The 18289-nt window shown below is 40.8% G+C and overlaps 1 protein-coding gene across 2 annotated transcripts in view; it reads right to left on the bottom strand.

Moving 5' to 3' along the window:
• Positions 1-215: 215 nt before the first annotated feature.
• otud7b (OTU deubiquitinase 7B) overlaps positions 216-18289 on the bottom strand; it is a 49433-nt gene continuing 31359 nt past the window's right edge. Inside the window, exons 6-12 of one of the 2 annotated variants that reach the window (XM_085178278.1) lie at positions 17961-18088; positions 13818-13924; positions 13412-13539; positions 10556-10705; positions 8768-8885; positions 6688-6766; positions 216-5950 (exon numbers count right to left, since the gene is read on the bottom strand). In XM_085178278.1, the coding sequence (XP_085034404.1) occupies positions 4481-5950; positions 6688-6766; positions 8768-8885; positions 10556-10705; positions 13412-13539; positions 13818-13924; positions 17961-18088 (2180 nt within the window). In that variant the 3' untranslated portion in view covers positions 216-4480. The remainder of the gene's footprint in view (positions 5951-6687; positions 6767-8767; positions 8886-10555; positions 10706-13411; positions 13540-13817; positions 13925-17960; positions 18089-18289) is intronic. The other variant, XM_085178279.1, reaches the window with a different exon arrangement.

Below are 18289 nucleotides of genomic sequence, written 5' to 3'. Positions count from 1 at the left end.
TTTGAAGTGAGAATGACTTGTTGATGACTGTTCTGTGCTTGGTCCCCCAATTTAGGTTTAAGGTGTATCGACTCAATTCTGCAGAAGCTCTTCAACATTATGGATTCATTTCATAGCACAAACTTTGCGGCTTTAACTTTTACAACTAAAGAATTTGGAGATTTTTTACAAAAGAAACTTTGCTTATGAAAAGCACATGAAAGAGAAAACGAAGCTTTCTTTAATACAATGAGAATTTATTCAAACGGTGCAAAAAAATTAATAATTATAATAATAATAACAACCTAACATAAAATCTGATGTTCTTTCTGTCCAGATTGCACTGTCACACAGCCTTAGAGCTCTCCTCTCAAAACTAAAAGGAAAAAAGAAAAATATTTATTCGATAAAAATAAAATAAAACCAACTAAAATACCAGGACAGCTGAAATGAAGCTCAGATAATGCACAAATTTGGTAGAATGTTTTGCCATTTACATGCAACATTTTCAGTCCCATGCAACTCAAAAGTATTCCATGTTAATGTTTCTGAGGAGGAATCTTCTGCTCTCACAGAAACGACAGTGTCAACGATATAGAAAAATAGAATCGGATCGGTTTCGTCACCAAACTAATTCTGAGCCATTTCTCTTCTGGTTTGGAGGAAATGAGCTGGGTCAACATCACCTGTCGTATTTCAGCAGGAAATGGTTGCTGCAGCAAATAAAACCTCATTTACAAATTAAAGAAGAAGAAAAAAGGGCAATAAAATAAAAGCCAGACTGCTAGACAATTAGCCGTGTGAGAAAGAACATCCTAAAATCATTTCAACTAAACATTCCACAAGGAACCCTATTTAAAAAAAATCTCACTATAAATATATATTCTCGAATTATTAGGTCAGCATTGAGGAAATTAGTTTGCAATGAGAGAGCCTCGAGTATGAAAAGGCTCGTCTGCGGGGTCGCCTTCAACAGCCGAAATGTCTTTATTCCTAACGCCAGTTATACCCCAAATACAGCCTCTTACAATCCCGACCTGTTTTCATGTCCAACAATATACATTCTTACCCTTTAAAAACACTGTAAAACTTTGGGCTTACAAAAATAACTCCGAACATATTTATACATCCTCTCACTGTTTTTTTCTTCAATACAAAAAAAGTGTTCGTAGCCTGTAAAGTCTGATGTTTTACATGTTTCTGAGGCATCCATGTCATTGCAAAAAAATTAAAAAGGTTTGTAAGCTAATTATTACTATGGAGGGAAGGAAAGGGTATGCACACATACACATAAAAAAATAATTAAATTTAAAAAACAAAAAAACAAAAACAGGCATCAGCACTCAGAGAAACGCTTGCCGGTCGGGTCTCGTCTCAATGAAAACAAATCCACTTTCATGAACACATGATGACACACAAACACAGCAAATGCCTTTTGGGGAAAGAGCGAAACGTCAGTGTTTTAATGTTGTTAAAGCTATAAAGCACAGCAAAAAGAAAAAAGCTGAAGAAATCCTGGTCCTTTGACCAGCATTAGAGAAAATACTGTTACACAGAGTGAAATTAAGCCTGAAGAAATTAGTCAGAAACATTTGGTTTTTGTGTGTTTGCAGGTTTGCAGGAGAGAAAAGCACAAATCAAGAAAAACGAAAGAAGGGCGCCCTCGTTTGGAAGAGGCAGTGTATTGCAGACTGAATTGTGCTTCTCTAAAGCCCTTTGCAGACACCCTGATCCTTTCCTGTAAAAGTCACAACAGCAAATCTACGAGGCCAACTGCCAGTTGCCAGTTTAGGTTTACGTTCTTTTGAGGCCGGTCACCCGGGAGACAGCTGTGCTCCAGCTGCAGGTGAGGATTACTGTATTCTTATAGGTTTAGTAAGTAATGTGGGATTTGTACTAAAATGAAAACATTGACTGACACTAGCTTAACTCATCAGAGAAAACCAGAAACACAAATTACAGCCACTTCCTGACATCTCTGACTGTGTTACTTATTTGATACTTCTTTCTTTACTCAGTCCAGAAGAGACAGACCTCTTTCTCTGAATCTGATGTGGAGGTTCAGACTGCGAATTAAACACAGACTTCTCGAGCTGACGTAAAGTATTTTGCACATATGGATGTACACAGCGGCTCTCTCCATCAGTGTCGCCAGTGTTAAAAAGCAATAACAGCATGATGTCAAGTATCTCACGTCTGAAAAGGGCTCAACGCCAAAGAATTTGAATCTACAAGAGTACAACAACCAGAGTTGCTCTGTCAAAGTTAATCACCATAGCTTAATTACAGGGGGAAATAATAAATATTAGAAATTAATTTGTCAACAACTAAAACAGCCTTAAAGGAAAAAAAACAGCAAAAATCAAACTGAACAGTTCATCAGACTCATGAAATGATTTGCTGAGTTTTGGGTACAGAATTTGTGAAAGCAGTGGATACTTGAAGTCGACCTCTTGGTTTGCAAATGCTGAAAAAAGGCAACTGGGACACCGAGCGAGATGGTGACACCATCTTCTGCGTCCTGCATCGAAAATCTTCTGACCCGTGGCCTCTGACTTCCCAGAACCAGAGGTGGCAGTGTCTGCACCAACTAAAAACCAGTAAAGCTCTGAGTTCACAGACATCAGGAAAAGTGCTCAAATTTGTGCAAAAAGAACCGACTTTGACAGACCGAATGCAAAAATAAAAAACAAAAAAAACTTCAGCAGAACCTCTGAATTTGCAGTAAATAGCCAAACCAATAAGCAGCTAATTAATCCGAACACCTTATTAATTAAAATTTCAGGGCACATAAAACATGTTTTACATTTCTAAACCTTCAGAGAGAACAGAGGGAAAATATTATAAAATTAATATTTTAAAAAAAATAACCAGAATTTGTTAATAACATGTCAGTTTCTCACATCCAGGCGAGTGTTTGTGTCAGCGTCATGGAGAGAGAAATCGCCACTGATTAACGCAACATGTTTGGTAACAAAGCCGTAAATTTTCTCCTAAAAATCCCAAAATGTGCTTACTACGGAGCCCCGCAGGGGACATGGGAGAAAAAAAATTAAGACGGACTTTTGCGAGATCTCGCAAAACTAACTCGGGATCTCACAAAACTTTTGCGAGATCCCGAGTTAGTTCGAAGGCCGCATTCTTCGGCCTTCGAAGAATGGCTGTAGTAGTCGAGACCTACTACAGCCGGGAGGAACACCGCTTTCCCGGCACATCGTGCCTCGACCTCCCGGTCGGCTTCGAGCCGGCGTCCGAAGAATGCGGCTAAAAGTTTTGCGAGATCCCGCAAAAGTCCGTCAATTTTTTTTTCTCCCATGTCCCCTGCAGGGCTCCGTAGCTTACTAATGTTCAACTCATTTAAGTTATTGACTGTTGTCTCCAAAAATCTGCTGTTCTGAACGTTAAGTTTCATCTCACATTTCACATATTATTGCATCTCGAGGCCACACAAACATCGACCATCGTAACAGGAAACAGGAAGACCCGAGTACAAAAAGAAAAACATTCCAACAAACAGAAGAAATACTCTGGACCGGGACAGTACCTTACCATCGTACTATGTTCCTATCTTGTCTTTGATCTATGATGCCTGGTCAATCATGTGACCTGGTCAATAGCTCTTAATATTAAAGAAAAAAAAGGGCGGGGCTGACATCTTCATAATCCAATTTACAGCATTGGACAAAAATGCAGATTTTATTTAAGTGATAGTTACTTTGCCCGAATGAGTGCAGTGCAGAGCAGTCGTCTTAAACGCGTTCTGTAACATTAGCACCGCAGCAGCCTACAGAACGCTTATCATGAGCATCACACGACAGTTTCAGTGTGCATTTTATGCGACAAAAGAGGAAAAAAAAGCAACTCGACGAGGATTAATTGTGCTGTTTCCCGAGGTACAAGCATCTAATGATAATAGTGTTAATATCTGCATCTGTAACACTGAAATCACCTTATAACCAGACGTGACTTCAAACATCCCTTAATGAAGAATAGAAATGGAGCAGAGACGCTCACGCCTTTTCCGTTTGTGCTTGCATCTCTGTTTACGTTGTAGTGTAAGTATTACTTAGTGTGGATGTGTTCTGTACATGTATCGATGAGTGTCATGTATGATGCCTGCCATATACATTCGCTCCACTAGGAGGAGATAGTAGCAAGGCGTTCCAACTCCAAGACTTGAGGAGAGTTTGTAGTTCTCTCTCTCACGCACGCGCGCACACACACAGACACACACACTCGTACACAACGCCTGCATAAGAGCCACAGCAAAATGTAACAGAAGTGCAGTTTACTCTACGGTCTAACGTGACCCTGGCAGTCAAAGACCACCTTGCGTATCCTGTAGTTACGTAGCCTCACTTGGTACTTTCAACAGGTAATGACACGGCTAAGAATAAAAGATGAGGGAGGTGGTTGCCCTTTCCCTCGTCCATCCACAGGCTGATCTGCTCCAGTCGTGAAAAAGGCCACTCGTCAAATTCAAGCCACAACGGGGGTCTGCTCAGAACCTGTGGATGGCCGGTTCTGTCTCCCTCTTCTTCAGCTCTTCCCGGTAACAGTAGGAGCAGTAGTTGCCCGTCTCGGGGTGTCCGTAGTAGTTGCAGTTGGGTGTCCGACAGCGGCTGGACTGCAGGCCGGCCAATCCGCTGGCGCTGCCCAACGAGTAGTGTCTGACGGGGGGCTGCCCGTTCCGACAGTCTAGATTGGAGCTCATGTCCCGGAAGCCGTTGGTGTAGTTCCCAGTGGTGAGTTCAGCTCCGGGGTAGTCCGGTGGGTCGAATTCGGGGGGATATGAGGGCGCGAGGCGGGAAGGACTGAGGGAGGAGGGGCCTTGCGAGTTATTGTACTGGGGATGGGAGGGAGGCTGTGCTGTGGGGCCGTGCCGGGGGAGGGTTGCATACGAGGGGAGGCCAGGGTAAGAGATTGCCGAGGAGCCACCAGCTAGCTGGCGTCGATTATCAACGTAGCTATGCATGTGCAGATGCTGGGTCAGGGGGGCTGCAGGAAGAGGCTGGTCAATGAAGGAGGGCCTGGGGATGGGCACAACAGCCGAGTACATAGAGGGACTCAAAGGAGACAGCTTAAGCGTGTTGAAGGAAGGCGACGAGTTCTCCGATAGCTCCTCTTTGGGCTCGTAAGGCCGGTAACTTAGCTCTGAGCAACCGACCACCTCCTTCTTAGGGGGTTGGAGGTTGTTAGCGATGCTTTTCCTCTCTGCCTCGCGGCGCTGTTGTTCCTGCTCAGCCCGGAAGCGCTCCTCTGCATCGGCGAGGTAACGCTGGATCATCTCCTCCTGGAAGGGCTGCCTGTTGCTGGTGGTGAGGAGGCTGGCAAAGATGAACTTCCTCTCCCCCTGCATGGCGGCGCGCAGGATGCCGAGGCTGACCTTCACATCGGCGCTGTACTTGTAGGGCTCGCTCTCAGTGCTGCTCCCGCCGCTGCTGCTCATGCTGCTCCCGGCTCCATTGAGACGCTCGCTGCCCGAGGAGGGAGAGCCTTTCCCAGAATCCTCAGAGGCGTGGGCTGAAGGCGAGCTATCCTTGCTGCCCTTCCTCCCTCTGAATGAGCCTTTCTTCTTCTCCCCACCCTCTTGCTTGGCACCTCCAGCTCCAACATTTTTTCCTGGCATCAGCCCACCCACGTTTTTCTTAAACTTGCTGCCCAGGCTCTTTCCAAAACTGCCAAGCTTATTGGCCACAGAGTCTGCCCTCTTCTTGTCTTTATCCTTGTCCTTCTCCTTCTTGGTTTTGTCCTTCCCTGCTGATCCACTGCTGGATGAACTAGATGAAGAGGAGGAGCTGTTCTTGGCCAAAGATCCCCCTCCATTGACTGTTGATCCTGTGGTTGTGTCTCCGTTGCCGTTGGAGCTGCTGCTGACAGACTCCTTGTCCGATTCTCCGGAGTCAGGAGGCGACCGGGCATCTTCTCCAGCTGATGCCGTGGGAGACTCCGGCTGGGCCAGCGGGGCTTGCTGCAACAAACAAAGCAGAACAAGTTCTAGTGAAAAAAATTGCAGACCAGTAGGAGAAAATTATACAACTATATAACCAAGGTCCACCACATTTATGGCAGAAGAAAGGTATGAAGAAAGTGAAAAAAGTGATTCAAGAAGCTCTTTTTTTGCTCCCAAATGCTGAAAAAAACGTGTCCAGATGTCATTTAACTTCTACAAACACGACCTGCAGTGATGCAGTGACTGAAATCAGATAAATGCACCATTTTTCAGAAACTATGCCATCACATGGCTATCCTGTGGAAACAGAAAAACTCCCTCTAACAACACAGGGCTTCGTGTAAGCTGCCATTCCTTGTAGCATAACCATGAAACTGCTATGAACTTGCTCGTCCGAGCTTCCTGACGTTACCACACGGGACACAAGAGGAGCTTTGTGATAGTGTTTGCATGGCGTGACTTTTTGACCTGAACGGGCCACTGTTGTTTGTTTTCACATATACAGCAGTCAGAGGGAGAGCTGGCCCAAAGGAAAAGGAAAGAAATTCTGCTCTTGTTTGTAATAATTGAAGGAATTAACCTTCATCACCAACCCCTGAAGCATTTATCTGATTACATCAGGATTTAGTTCCTTTTCTAATAACCCAAAACCAGATTTGTCTGGCAAAGTATTAAAGAAGTCTTCAATTCTGAGCCGACTTCCTCAACTAACTTGTCAGACATTTCACAAGAAGCGCTGGATTAAAAATCCTTACCTCGCATGGCAGGGGCAGCCAGGTGACCGTCATGTAGCTGTGCAACATCTGGAGCTTGGCCTCCAAAGAAAGAGCCACGCTGGGTCGAAGGAGGAAGGAAAGGGAGAGAGAGAAAAACAAGGTAAAGTTCAGTGAGAGGGAACTTTCTGCCAGGGCTTCCTGTGCTAATGGAAAAGTAATTGCTGTTGTTGTTTGGGTAGTCGATCACGTTATTTTTATAATGTAACAGCGTTTTTGTCATTACACAGACAACAGTCATGAGCTGGATTCTAAAGCATCATAATAACGGGCAGAAAAATAGAAGCAGCAAAGGGAAGTCAACAAAAACACAGCGGTGACGAGAGATTTAGGTCTTACAGTGAGAACAAGATGTGAAAGCATAAAAACAGAACATAAGTTGTTTTATGTGATAAATGCCAGTCAGAACCTACATCTACAGCTATATCTATCAAATAAGGAGGTTGGCATACGTATAAGTAATCCCTGGTGAGCCTAAAGTTCAAGCTTCAGCTGCTGTAAATGTTCAGTTTCTGATGTTTTTTTTTTCCATTTTTGGTTCTGAATGATGTCATTAAGCAACAATGTTTCTAATATGGTCACCTTGGATACGCAGCATTGTCGTTAATCATAAGAAAGCTGGGTAATACTTTTAATTGCTCATAAATAAACAGTAACAAGTAAATTGTTACTTGTTACAATTTCACTGTATTTTTTTCTTTTGTAGTAAATTTGCCCTGTACTGTCTTATTTCTTCTATTTTATTTTATTTTATATTCTTTACTTGTGTGTGAATCTGCATACTCCATTTTCCACTTTCCTGCTGGAACACATGAATTTCCCCAATGAGGAACAATAAAGGATATTTCTATTATTTCTATTTCTATTAATAACAGCATAACAACAGACTGAGGACATCTAAACACTGTTGTGCATCTATAAATATAATTTATGGCTTTTAAAAAACTGAAATTTATATTACTATTACTTGTTTTACAAATGTTAAAAAGACAGATGTCTTTTTCCCCCATGTTTTACAATCGTAAACAAGCAGCTTCAAGTACGTGACATATAAACCGTGTGTGCATGTCATCAAAATTTGCCTCGAAGACTCGCCTCCATCTCACCCTGCCCCTAGCATCCTCCTCTGTCACGCCAACAGTCTGCATGTCCTCCATCACTGTATCCATGAATCTTATCTGAGGTGTTCTTTTCTCCTCCTACCAGGCAGCTCCATGTACATCATCTGTCTAATATATCCACTGTCCCTCCTCTGCACATGTCCGAACCATCTCAGCCTCGCTCTTAACATCTTTCCCTCCTCTTTTTTTCTTCTTTTAGTGCCACCATGACCAAACCACACATCATAGCAGGTCTTATTACCATCTTGTAAACCTGCCCTTTCACTCAGATAAGCCATCTTTCTAACTGCCTATCAACTCACAACTAATGATGGGTATTATAAAGTGTAACCAAAAGTCACTTTAAAATAAGCTCCTGTACAAAATAAGGAATTAATCCAAACAGTGACTCATAGAAAGCTGCTCTGTCAGAGTCCCCGAGTACAAAGACGGAGCTGGAAATAATGAGACGTGCTCTTTAAAGGTAAAGTTAAAATAAAATAAAGACTCACATGGATCTAAATGGTGGAGTAAAAGGCAAAATCACTAAAAGCATCTCATTGTCGTATGCTCTTGTTGTGCTATGGCCTTTTAAGTCAATGACCTTTTCAAACAATGTTAACAGCCACTCGCATAACATCATCTCAGCTCGCCGTTTCATCTGAATAAGACCTCTGGTGTCACCCACTGACGTAAATAGGGTGGAAGGTTGTTTTTTTTTTTGCAGAGCGGCTATTTTAGTGCTCCTTCCTCTGGTTCATTCACAGAGAAGCGTCTGAGCTAATCTAATTATCACTAATCTGGAGTCAGCAGTCAATCCCTACACACTGAGAGTGTTAAAGAGACAGCTGTCGATAAGGGCAAGCACGCACAAGTGAGCATGTGCCACTCTAGTTGTTAACCGTGTCCAAACAGAACAGACAACCAAAGCTGGATTTTAAAAAAGTAAAATCTTTTTGTACCTTGCTAGCATCACGTTGTCTGTGTCATCTTTCCCCCACTCCCAGTCCTTCCCTGGATCCACAGCAAAGTGCAGTGGCAGCATTTTGTGCTCTGAGTCAGTGAGAGGGATCACAACTGCTGGTGGGAACAAGAATAAACATCAGAAAACAATAAAAATACACCTACATAAGTGTGAGGACTGTGTGCAAACAGCATCTTTCATCTCCTATTTAATATTTAGCAGTTGGCTTTGGATGGTTTTGAGTTTTCTGTGCAGTGAATTTCAAGTATAGATATGTAAACTGTGCACAAAATCAGGATTTAGACTCCACTCTTGCAATCGGAAAACATTAAATCACTGCATGGTCTGAATTGAGTCCTTATTTGATTGCAAATCCTTCCAAGGCTGCATCAGGAGTAGTATAAAGAAGGCTAACCACAAATGTGACTCGACCTATCCCGAGATTCACTGCACGCCAAAGAAGTCACAAAGTGAAGGAGCAGACCAACCACGTCCGAGCCAGAAGCACAGCCTTGGATTCCTGGGGTCACTGGGGTTTTTTTGTGGGCAGTTTTTTAGCGTGCAAATGCTGTCAGAGGCATTCACCGTAGCTTAGCCAAGTTCAGGCGAGAGTGCAGTACTTACAAAAAGAGAAGAGAGCTGTGACTAAATGGAAAACAAATCTACACATGAGTGTGCTGGTGCTCTAATGGTAATAATATCTGTTTTTCCAGTTGTTTAAAAACAACAACAACAAAAACACATTTGAAAAATATCCCAGTTAGCATCATTACTGACTCTCGCCAGTTAATTAGGAACTGCCTTTTTCAGCTAAGAAACGTCTCCAAACTGCGAACTTTGTCTGAATCTGAGTTAGAAATGGTTATTCATGCTTTTATTTCTTCTCGCTTAGATTATTGTAACAGCCTTTTTCTTTGTTTGAGCAAAAGGAATCTTGACCGTCTCCAGTTAGTCCAGAGTGCTGCTGCAAGGCTTTTAACTAAGACAGGAAAAAGAGAGCACATTAAACCAGTGTTACGTTCATTACACTGGCTTCCAGTACATTTCAGAATTCATTTTAAAATCTTGGTACTGACTTTTAAAGCTTTGTCTTGTGACGCCCCTGCTTACATTTCTGATCTTTTACAACCCCACGCTCCCTCTCGCAGCCTGAGATCGCCTAATCAAAGGCTGTTGGTAGTCCCTCGAACATATTTTAAAACCAGAGGTGATAGATCTTTTAGAGCAGTGGCCCCCAGGTTGTGGAAGTCTCTCCCTCCATCATTACGATGCCTTGATTTTATTTATTCTTTTAAAAAGCAGCTTAAGACTCATTTATTTAGATTGGCTTTTAATTAGATTTGTGCTGTGTTTTATTATTAATGTATTTTATGTATTTCTGTTTTATATTACTGTGAAGCACTTCCTGTGAAAAGTGCTATATAAATAAATTGATTTGATTTGATTTTCATCTTGTATTTTTTGCCCAGCCTGGAGCTGAGCTCCATGGATCACGAGGTATACTCAAAAGCCCAGTTCTCTTTAGTCATCATTCCCAAATAAATCATCAAGAACAATACGCAAAAAGGACTTCCCCATCAAGCAGCGGCACCAAGCTGTAAAGTAAGAAAAAGCCCCTAGTGCTTACTAGAAACTCATCAACTTCTCTGGTGGAATATTTGTATAAGCATCCCCCTGATTGATGTACTCTCCTTTATGGCTTTAAGATATCAGCTGCTCACTACCAGCCCTTGAAAAAGGAATCAATATTTATGTGATCATTTTAAAGGATGATGGAGAGCATCACCTTGCTCTTTGGAGCTGTCCTTCTGTTCCATGGAGACCAGAGCAGAGAAGTGCGCCTGATCGTATGCCAGGACCAGCGGAGAGCGGTGGCACTTGGCAGCTGGCACTTCCAGCGGTAGGTAGATGCCTCCGAATGGGATGGGAGCAAAAGCTGGAGGGTGAGTAATAAGCACGTTAAACATCTGCGAAACGGGACCTCAGCTCTGTTTCTCAGTCAGTAAAGCACAACAGAAACATACGAGTAAACAATAAAGATATACAAGGACAATACTTCACTTGTTGGAAGATTTTTAATCTACTTGAAATTGAAAAGATCGTAACAGCTGCTAAAAGACAGCAAACTGTTCATGCTTCAGTTTATTCCCAAGAATGCTGGTTTCACATTTGTTTGTCCAAGCAAAGTGCTCCAATATATTTATTTAACCTTATTCCACAAGGAAGTGAAACTCTATTGTTATTAAGAGTCTTTTGTGAGACCTGTCCTGGGATGAGACAGGCAAGCCGTCACAGCCCAGCTGTAACCAGAGAAACCCTCTGAAGCGGGGGAAACATAAAAGGCTGCCAGGAGTTCATACTGTTTGTTTTAACTTTAGGATATCAGAAGGGCAGAGTTCATTTGAAATACTGCAATCATGAATCACGGATTATCTGGTTCAAAGCTTTTGTTTGGCCTCAGTTTTGTAATCTGCAAATGACAAACATCTACAGTCCTGTTCACAGAAAATAGTCTTAAAAAAAGCTGAGCTCATCTGGAATCTTAATCCCATGTGAATGTACCCAACTAATTTCCACTAAGGGAAACGCTGGAAAACACACAATGTTATTTACATGCTTTAATTTCATGTAACCTCTCACGAGAAGATTGCTTAAGCCTGAACCACCAACGATAGAAGACTGGATACATTCTGTACAAGAGTTTGTACAGAATGTATCCAAACTCTTGTACAGAGTTTGGATACATTCCATTCCATACATTCCATCTATACGATGGAAAAAGTGTCATTTTCTCTTAAACTTTAGAGGGATACCTTCTACGGAATATGGTCTAAATGGACAGACTATGTTAAGCATATGAGGTGTGATTTTGTATATGATGTTACAACCCTGAGTACTACGTAAACCTACCTGCCCTGCTGCCTCCTAACCCTAGTTTTTTTTGTTTGTTTGTTTGTTTGTTTTTCTTCTTCTTTTCTTTTCTCTTCTTTTTCTGTCTTCTTTATTTTTCAATTATAAGTTAAAATGTGACAGCAAAGAAAGTGTAAAAAGGCAAACTACTGTTATGTTCAACAGCTGTCCCAATAAAAGAGATAATAATAAAAATAATAATAATTTCATGTAACCGTCTCACGTACACTTTGGTTAGCGTAAAGTCCTCAAAAGTTTAATTGCATTTAGTCGAGCAAATGAGATCTACCTACAGCTGAGTTTTTCATAAACTGGCTGCTCATACAAATAAAACGAGCCTTTACATCGCTTTGAGATTGTTGTGCTGCAGCTGGTAATGTTTTCTGGTCTGTGACTTCATATCTTTCATAAGCTGGAGATTCGAGAATCCAAATGAAGACATAGATTATGTTCTTTGAAGGGGAAAAAGACATTTTTCAGGTATAAGTGGACAGAAAATAAACAGGCCCTGCTACATTCGTGTAAGGAGGCCGGCACCACCACTTGTGTCTTCCATCAACAACTTTCATCACTTTCTGTCTCAGCTAGCCTGTTAGCTTGAAGCTGCAGCATGTGCACAGAAAGACTGTGGATGTGCAGACCACGGCTTCAGCGGGTCATTGGGAATTTAAAAAACATACAGGAAACACCTTTAGTTGTGGTTTTTGTCAGTTTGGTCAAATCAACAATCCCACCCACTGATGCAGACATTAATCGGCAACTTTGAGTACACTTGTTCAACCGTTTAATGCAATGTATTAATAGACCTCTCTGCATTGAATCATATCTGTTATTAACCTCTGTCTCTCTTCCACAGCATGTCTTTTATCCTGTCTTCCTTCTCTCACCCCAACCGGTCGCAGCAGATGGCCCCGCCCCCTCCCTGAGCCTGGTTCTGCCGGAGGTTTCTTCCTGTTAAAAGGGAGTTTTTCCTTCCCACTGTCGCCAAAGTGCTGCTCATAGGGGGTCATATGATTGTTGGGTTTTTCTCTGTATCTATGAAGCGCCTTGAGGCGACTTTTGTTGTGATTTGGCGCTATATAAATAAAATTTAATTGAATTGAATTGAAAATATCTGCAGCAATTTAGGCATGTAGATATAGTGAAGATGACCCCCACGAGCAGCTCTAAGGTTTTTATAGATGATGGTCCAAACAAAAAGAAGACGTGCTACAGCAGCAGAGGACCACGCTGTGTGCCACTCCTGTCAGCCAGTAAATGTTGTCAGACTTAGTTAATTTCTGCTGTAACTAATAAAGTGGCAGTTGAGTGTATATTTACTGTGACATCTTCACATGTGTATTGTAATAAGTATTCTGAACTACTTACAACTTGCATCTAATAAAAACCTAAAAATCTACAGTGACATCTTTTTTTTAACTTATTGTGTTCACAAGATTTTCCAAAAACCTGACCTCTGACCTCGAGGTAAAGGTTTATTCAAACATCCAAGAGTTTTAGTAAATGTAGCTAAGGCATTAATTTGAAAATCCGAAGATCGTCCCCTCGATCTCGGCTTAGAGTGCTCAGAAAGTTGGGTGTTCACGCCGCACGCCCGGAGGGTTGACAACAATCCCTCATCAGCCTTTCATGGCTGCAGGTTAAAAACGGAAACTAATGAAAATGGAACATTTAAAAACAATAAAACTAAATTGAAAGTGAAATAATGAAAAGTCTTTTCAGGCTTATTTACCCTCTCCTCCCGAGTCCCTCAGCATGGTGTCAGCGACCACCACGATGGGCCTTCTAAGGACATGAGCCAAGACAAAGACGTGAAACTCCTCCAAACTCTCATAAACCGGCTCGTCTGAAGACTCCGCTCTGGAAACAACAACAGCAACAGTTTGTTTATCAGAGATGATTGAAACTTTGGCTAACAGTAAAACTTAAAAACCACATGGTGTTAGTGTGGCTTTGGCTTTTATAGCTTTACAGTCACTGTATTCGACCCAGTGGACTTTTGTTTGCCGCAGTAAAAAAGCAGATGGACTAATGAGGGCCGGTCACTCAGTTGTGACTTGTCTGTTCATGAATAAAAACATGACTGTGACTAAGTGTGCTGGGTTAACAGTCACTGCATTGTCCGGGCCAGGCCTCACCCGTTGGTGCCGTTGGTGCTGTAGTGTATTCTCGGTTCGCTGGAGGCGAGCTTTAACAGTTCATTCCACTCTTTCTGCCACTCCTCCTCCGTGTACACCAGCCCAGACTGAGGAGAAAAGAAGGGCGCACACACAAACACACAACTGCCATTTAGAGAGGCCGTGTCAAATGTCACAAAAGCATGTACTGACGTTACGGCGTCTCACCTCAAGGTTACATGCAGACAATTGAGCCTAGAGCCTTTAGAAGCGACAGAGCAGAGCCGTCGACACATATTCTAAATTTTATTAAATTAAATTAAACTGACATTGGTTTGCAAGAATCAATAGTCATCTGTGGAAAATCTGGAAAAGCTGCACTGCTGCGGGCATGAGAAGAGAGCAGTGATCGAGTGTGCAGTTAAACTGACAATTAGGAAACATAAGAGGACAAATATCAGCTGAACAATTCAAGGCAAACGTGCCCAGGGTATGTTAAATGACAGGGATGCCAAATAGCTTAAAGCTCCATATGACCTTTAGATGCGAACTTGAAGCTTGATTTAGACTTTACATCTTAACTTGAGTAGTAACCGGAAACTCCTTTTATCCCTACACTGCAACCTTCCACGCCATTCAAGACGTCGGAGTATGCGTTGACCTGATTTGTAGTTCCATTTCTTGGGAGGTGCATGTCAGGTTACGTTGAATATTGCAGTGCAGGGTTATAACATGGCTCTGACCCAGAAGTACAATTCAGATGCAAGGGATAGACGTGAACTTAACTCTGTCCAAGCTGCTGATCTCAAAGGTTAAATTTATAGCACTGTGTTTAATTCCTGCTATAAGTGGTCAGCATTGCTGCTTGCATATAAACATGTGCTGGTGCGTCTGCGTTGCTCTGCCATCACAAGTAAAAGTGAGCTTTCATTTCAAACTTTGAGTTAATCATTTCAAATTCTTCTCCTTCCTGCTTCCACTTTAACAAAATGCAGGAAGGAGAGAAGACTTCAGAACCAACTATGAGCAAAGCAAGAAAAACACAAAGGTCTACACTGACAGCAGACAAGCTAACACGTTAGCAAACTGAGCAAGCCAGAGGTAATTAGAGCATATTACATTTGGTTTCACAGAGGTATTACCTTGTTGCTTAACAACGACACGTGTTTATGCTGCATATTAAAAATATTATTATAGAAAATTAAAGAGACCTATTACAGATGTTAATGTCTGTGTCACTGCCACACTTACAGGAAGTAACAACAACAACTGTGTGATAATGATGGTAAATAGTTCACAACCCAACGCTGCTAAACGTAGAGTGATTAACACTCAGAGCCCTGTCTGTAAACATTACAAACTTAGCACTGAATAGCACTTACTGAATAATGAATAGATGAGTGATAAAAACTTCAAGCGCTGCAGGTCCCTGGAGGTTTGAATTTTTCCTGTTTTATGTTGAGGAAAAGATTATTCCATGTTTGTCACAGCAGAGCTTACTCAGCGTATCAACCGGCTATTCTTCTATAGCTTAACCCAATAACTGTATTTGTTAATGCTACATAAAGACGTCCTTTATAAGCTCTACGTTGAAATAAATATAGAAGCTATAGCAGTTATATCTCACTCTGGTTTTGTACTCGTGAGGAATTAATGCACAAAGTATTCGAATGTTTTGTTTAAATGAATGGTCAAACTTGATTTTTGGCCAGTTTTGACAGCCACCAAACAAAATCAATGACCTAAATTCACACAGAGCAGCCACAGGCCCGAGCACTGCCCACGGAGCAGCTCCACTAGAGCGTGTTTGGTTTAAGTGATTTGCTTGAGGATGCCTCGGATATTCTGCTGAAGAATGGGTGAACATTATGCAGTCATTCATGTGGTTTCTCCTCTTACTGTGGGTATGTGCATGCTGTCTGCATCCACTTTAAAAAAAACATACTTGCTGTGCTACAATTTAAAGCTTTTGAGGATAAAAGTTGTGTTGTGTAAAACAGGCTCTAAAATCCTGTTTTTGCCACATTGCGAAAAAGCGTTATAAGAAAAAAGGTGGAGATACTTGTGCTTAGAGTTACATTTCAGAGTGATAAAACTATCTCAAAATCAATGTTTGCATTTGATACAGCCATCAGTCATGTTGCTATGGCTGCAAAAAAAGGACAAAGGTGACTTTTCATGGTAAAAACAACAATTTTCAAAAGTTAGTTAACCAATAATGAGTTACATGGAAATTTGGTTTGATATGTAAACCTGCAAGTGACACTAAATACAACAGCACTGCTAAAAATGTTTGAATTTAATCCAGAGTACTGCTGCACAATTAAAAATAAATTTAAAAAATAAAATAATAAATCCTAAATACTGGTCAAAAATGCAGGAAAATAGATTTACAAGTTTCCATTTCTTTGTACTTTAATTATAATTTAACTGAAAAAACATAGAATAACTTAAATAACTAAACTAGTGTACATGGGAAGGAGAACTAGGAATTCGAATACATGAGCAGTCTTGGGAACAGGCAATAGCGAGGGTACGATCTTCCACCTCCTGTGCTCGTCTTGTACTTATTCAATTTATGGTCATACACAGGGTGCATTTCTCTAAGTCTAGACTTTCTGAATTGTATCCAGAAGTGGAAAATAAATGTGATAAATGCCATGGTTCTCCTTGTCACCTTAGCCACATGTTTTTTTCTGTGTCCTGAGCTACAAAGTTTCTGGACAGGGTATTTTGCTATTATGTCACCTGTTCTTGGGGTAACTCTTCGTCCTTGTCCTCTGATTGCTGTATTTGGGATTCCTGTTTGCTCACTTACACTTGATTCCACACAAAAGGATATTATAGCCTTCACATCCCTATTAGCCAGACGTCTATTAATGTTGCATTGGAAGTCTGTTAAGTATCCTACTATTTCCCGGTGGCTTAAAGATGTCACGTTTTTTTTAAAACTTGAAAAAATTAAATATACGTTGAGAGGTTGCACAGCCAAATTTTTTCACAAGTGGCAACCCTTTATCTCTTATTTTGCTAGTCTAGAGGTATTGCCTGTTTAAATGTACATCTGTTACTGTTATATTCCTCTAATGTGTTTGATGGTTGTGTTGATCTGTGTGGGACTGGGGGGGGGGGGGGGGGGTGTCTTTGTTTTAGAATGCGTTGTTTTGTTTTTTTTCCATATATATATATACATACATACATATACATACATACATACACATATATATATATATATATATATATATATATACATATATATATATATATATATATATATACATATATATATATATATATATATATATATATATATATATATATATATATATATATATATATATATATATATATATATATATATATATATATATATATATATATATATATATATATTTACTTAGGAAAATGCGGAAAGGTTAATTGTATTTCGGTAACTGCAAGTACTGTTGTTTTCTTTTTTCAATAAAAATATTTTCAAAAAAAAAAAATAACTAAACTAAACATAACACAACCAGAAACAGAGTGAATTCAGAAAGGTAAGGGGTTTACAAAAATATATTAAAAAAAAAAAAGTTTTCTTTTGATGAAAAGGCCAAAAGACAATTTATTGAAAGTACCTGTTTTACTCCTTCCAGCTGCTCCCACACCACAGGCTTACTCATGTTTGATTTGGCAGTTTTACCACAGATGCCCTTCCTGGTGCAACCCCATATCTTGTTTTACTAATTATTGTAAATCAAAGTTAACAGAATTTTCAAAACTCAATAAACTTCAGTGAGGAAGACAGTCTTATCCATAGCTAAAGTATTTACAGTTAAAAATGTAGTAGTAGTGGAGGAAACTAAATAAAAACAAAACTAAATTCTAATGATTCAGAATTGAAACTACACCTTGTTTATCTTATTCTGTGCACTCGCGCTGCCCCTTCATCTTCTGCCGTTTCATCTCTACTTTACACACATCCTCCTTAATGGCTGTATAGCACTGGTGGAACTGCATGCTACTCGTTAAATATCAAATGTTATGCAGGCTGACTTGAATTATCTGGCATGCAAGGCATGTGAAAAGCCTCAACTTGCCTAGTAACTTCTCTGTGCACCGCCCTAATACAGTCATGGGAATAACAAAGATAGTCAAGACTAATGCGCAGCCTCTGTGACAGACCTCTTTGTTCTGCTGGGTCTGCTGCCACCTCCACCTGCGCTTCAGTGCCTCTCTCTCCAACCCGTGATCCATCAGCGCGTACAGGGACTTCCGCAGCATCAAGTCTCGGTCGTGAAAGCCCCACATACCTGCAATAGAAACAAAATCAGCTTGTTAAACACACATCAACAGAATCTTTTGTCATATAGGTGTGCAGATGTTTCAGGGTTTTTTCTGTATTGTCATGTGCCAAATAAAAAAAAACTACAAACTTACAATGGCTAAAGGGTCTAACTGTCTTTTAATGAGAACAAGTTAAGCACATGAATATTATACTCACACCTACTATA

This window comes from Neolamprologus multifasciatus, chromosome 11, assembly GCF_963576455.1.
Source record: "Neolamprologus multifasciatus chromosome 11, fNeoMul1.2, whole genome shotgun sequence".
Taxonomy (NCBI): domain Eukaryota; kingdom Metazoa; phylum Chordata; class Actinopteri; order Cichliformes; family Cichlidae; genus Neolamprologus; species Neolamprologus multifasciatus.
Note: the sequence above shows the minus strand (reverse complement) of the source record. Positions and strands in the feature narration are given on the sequence as shown.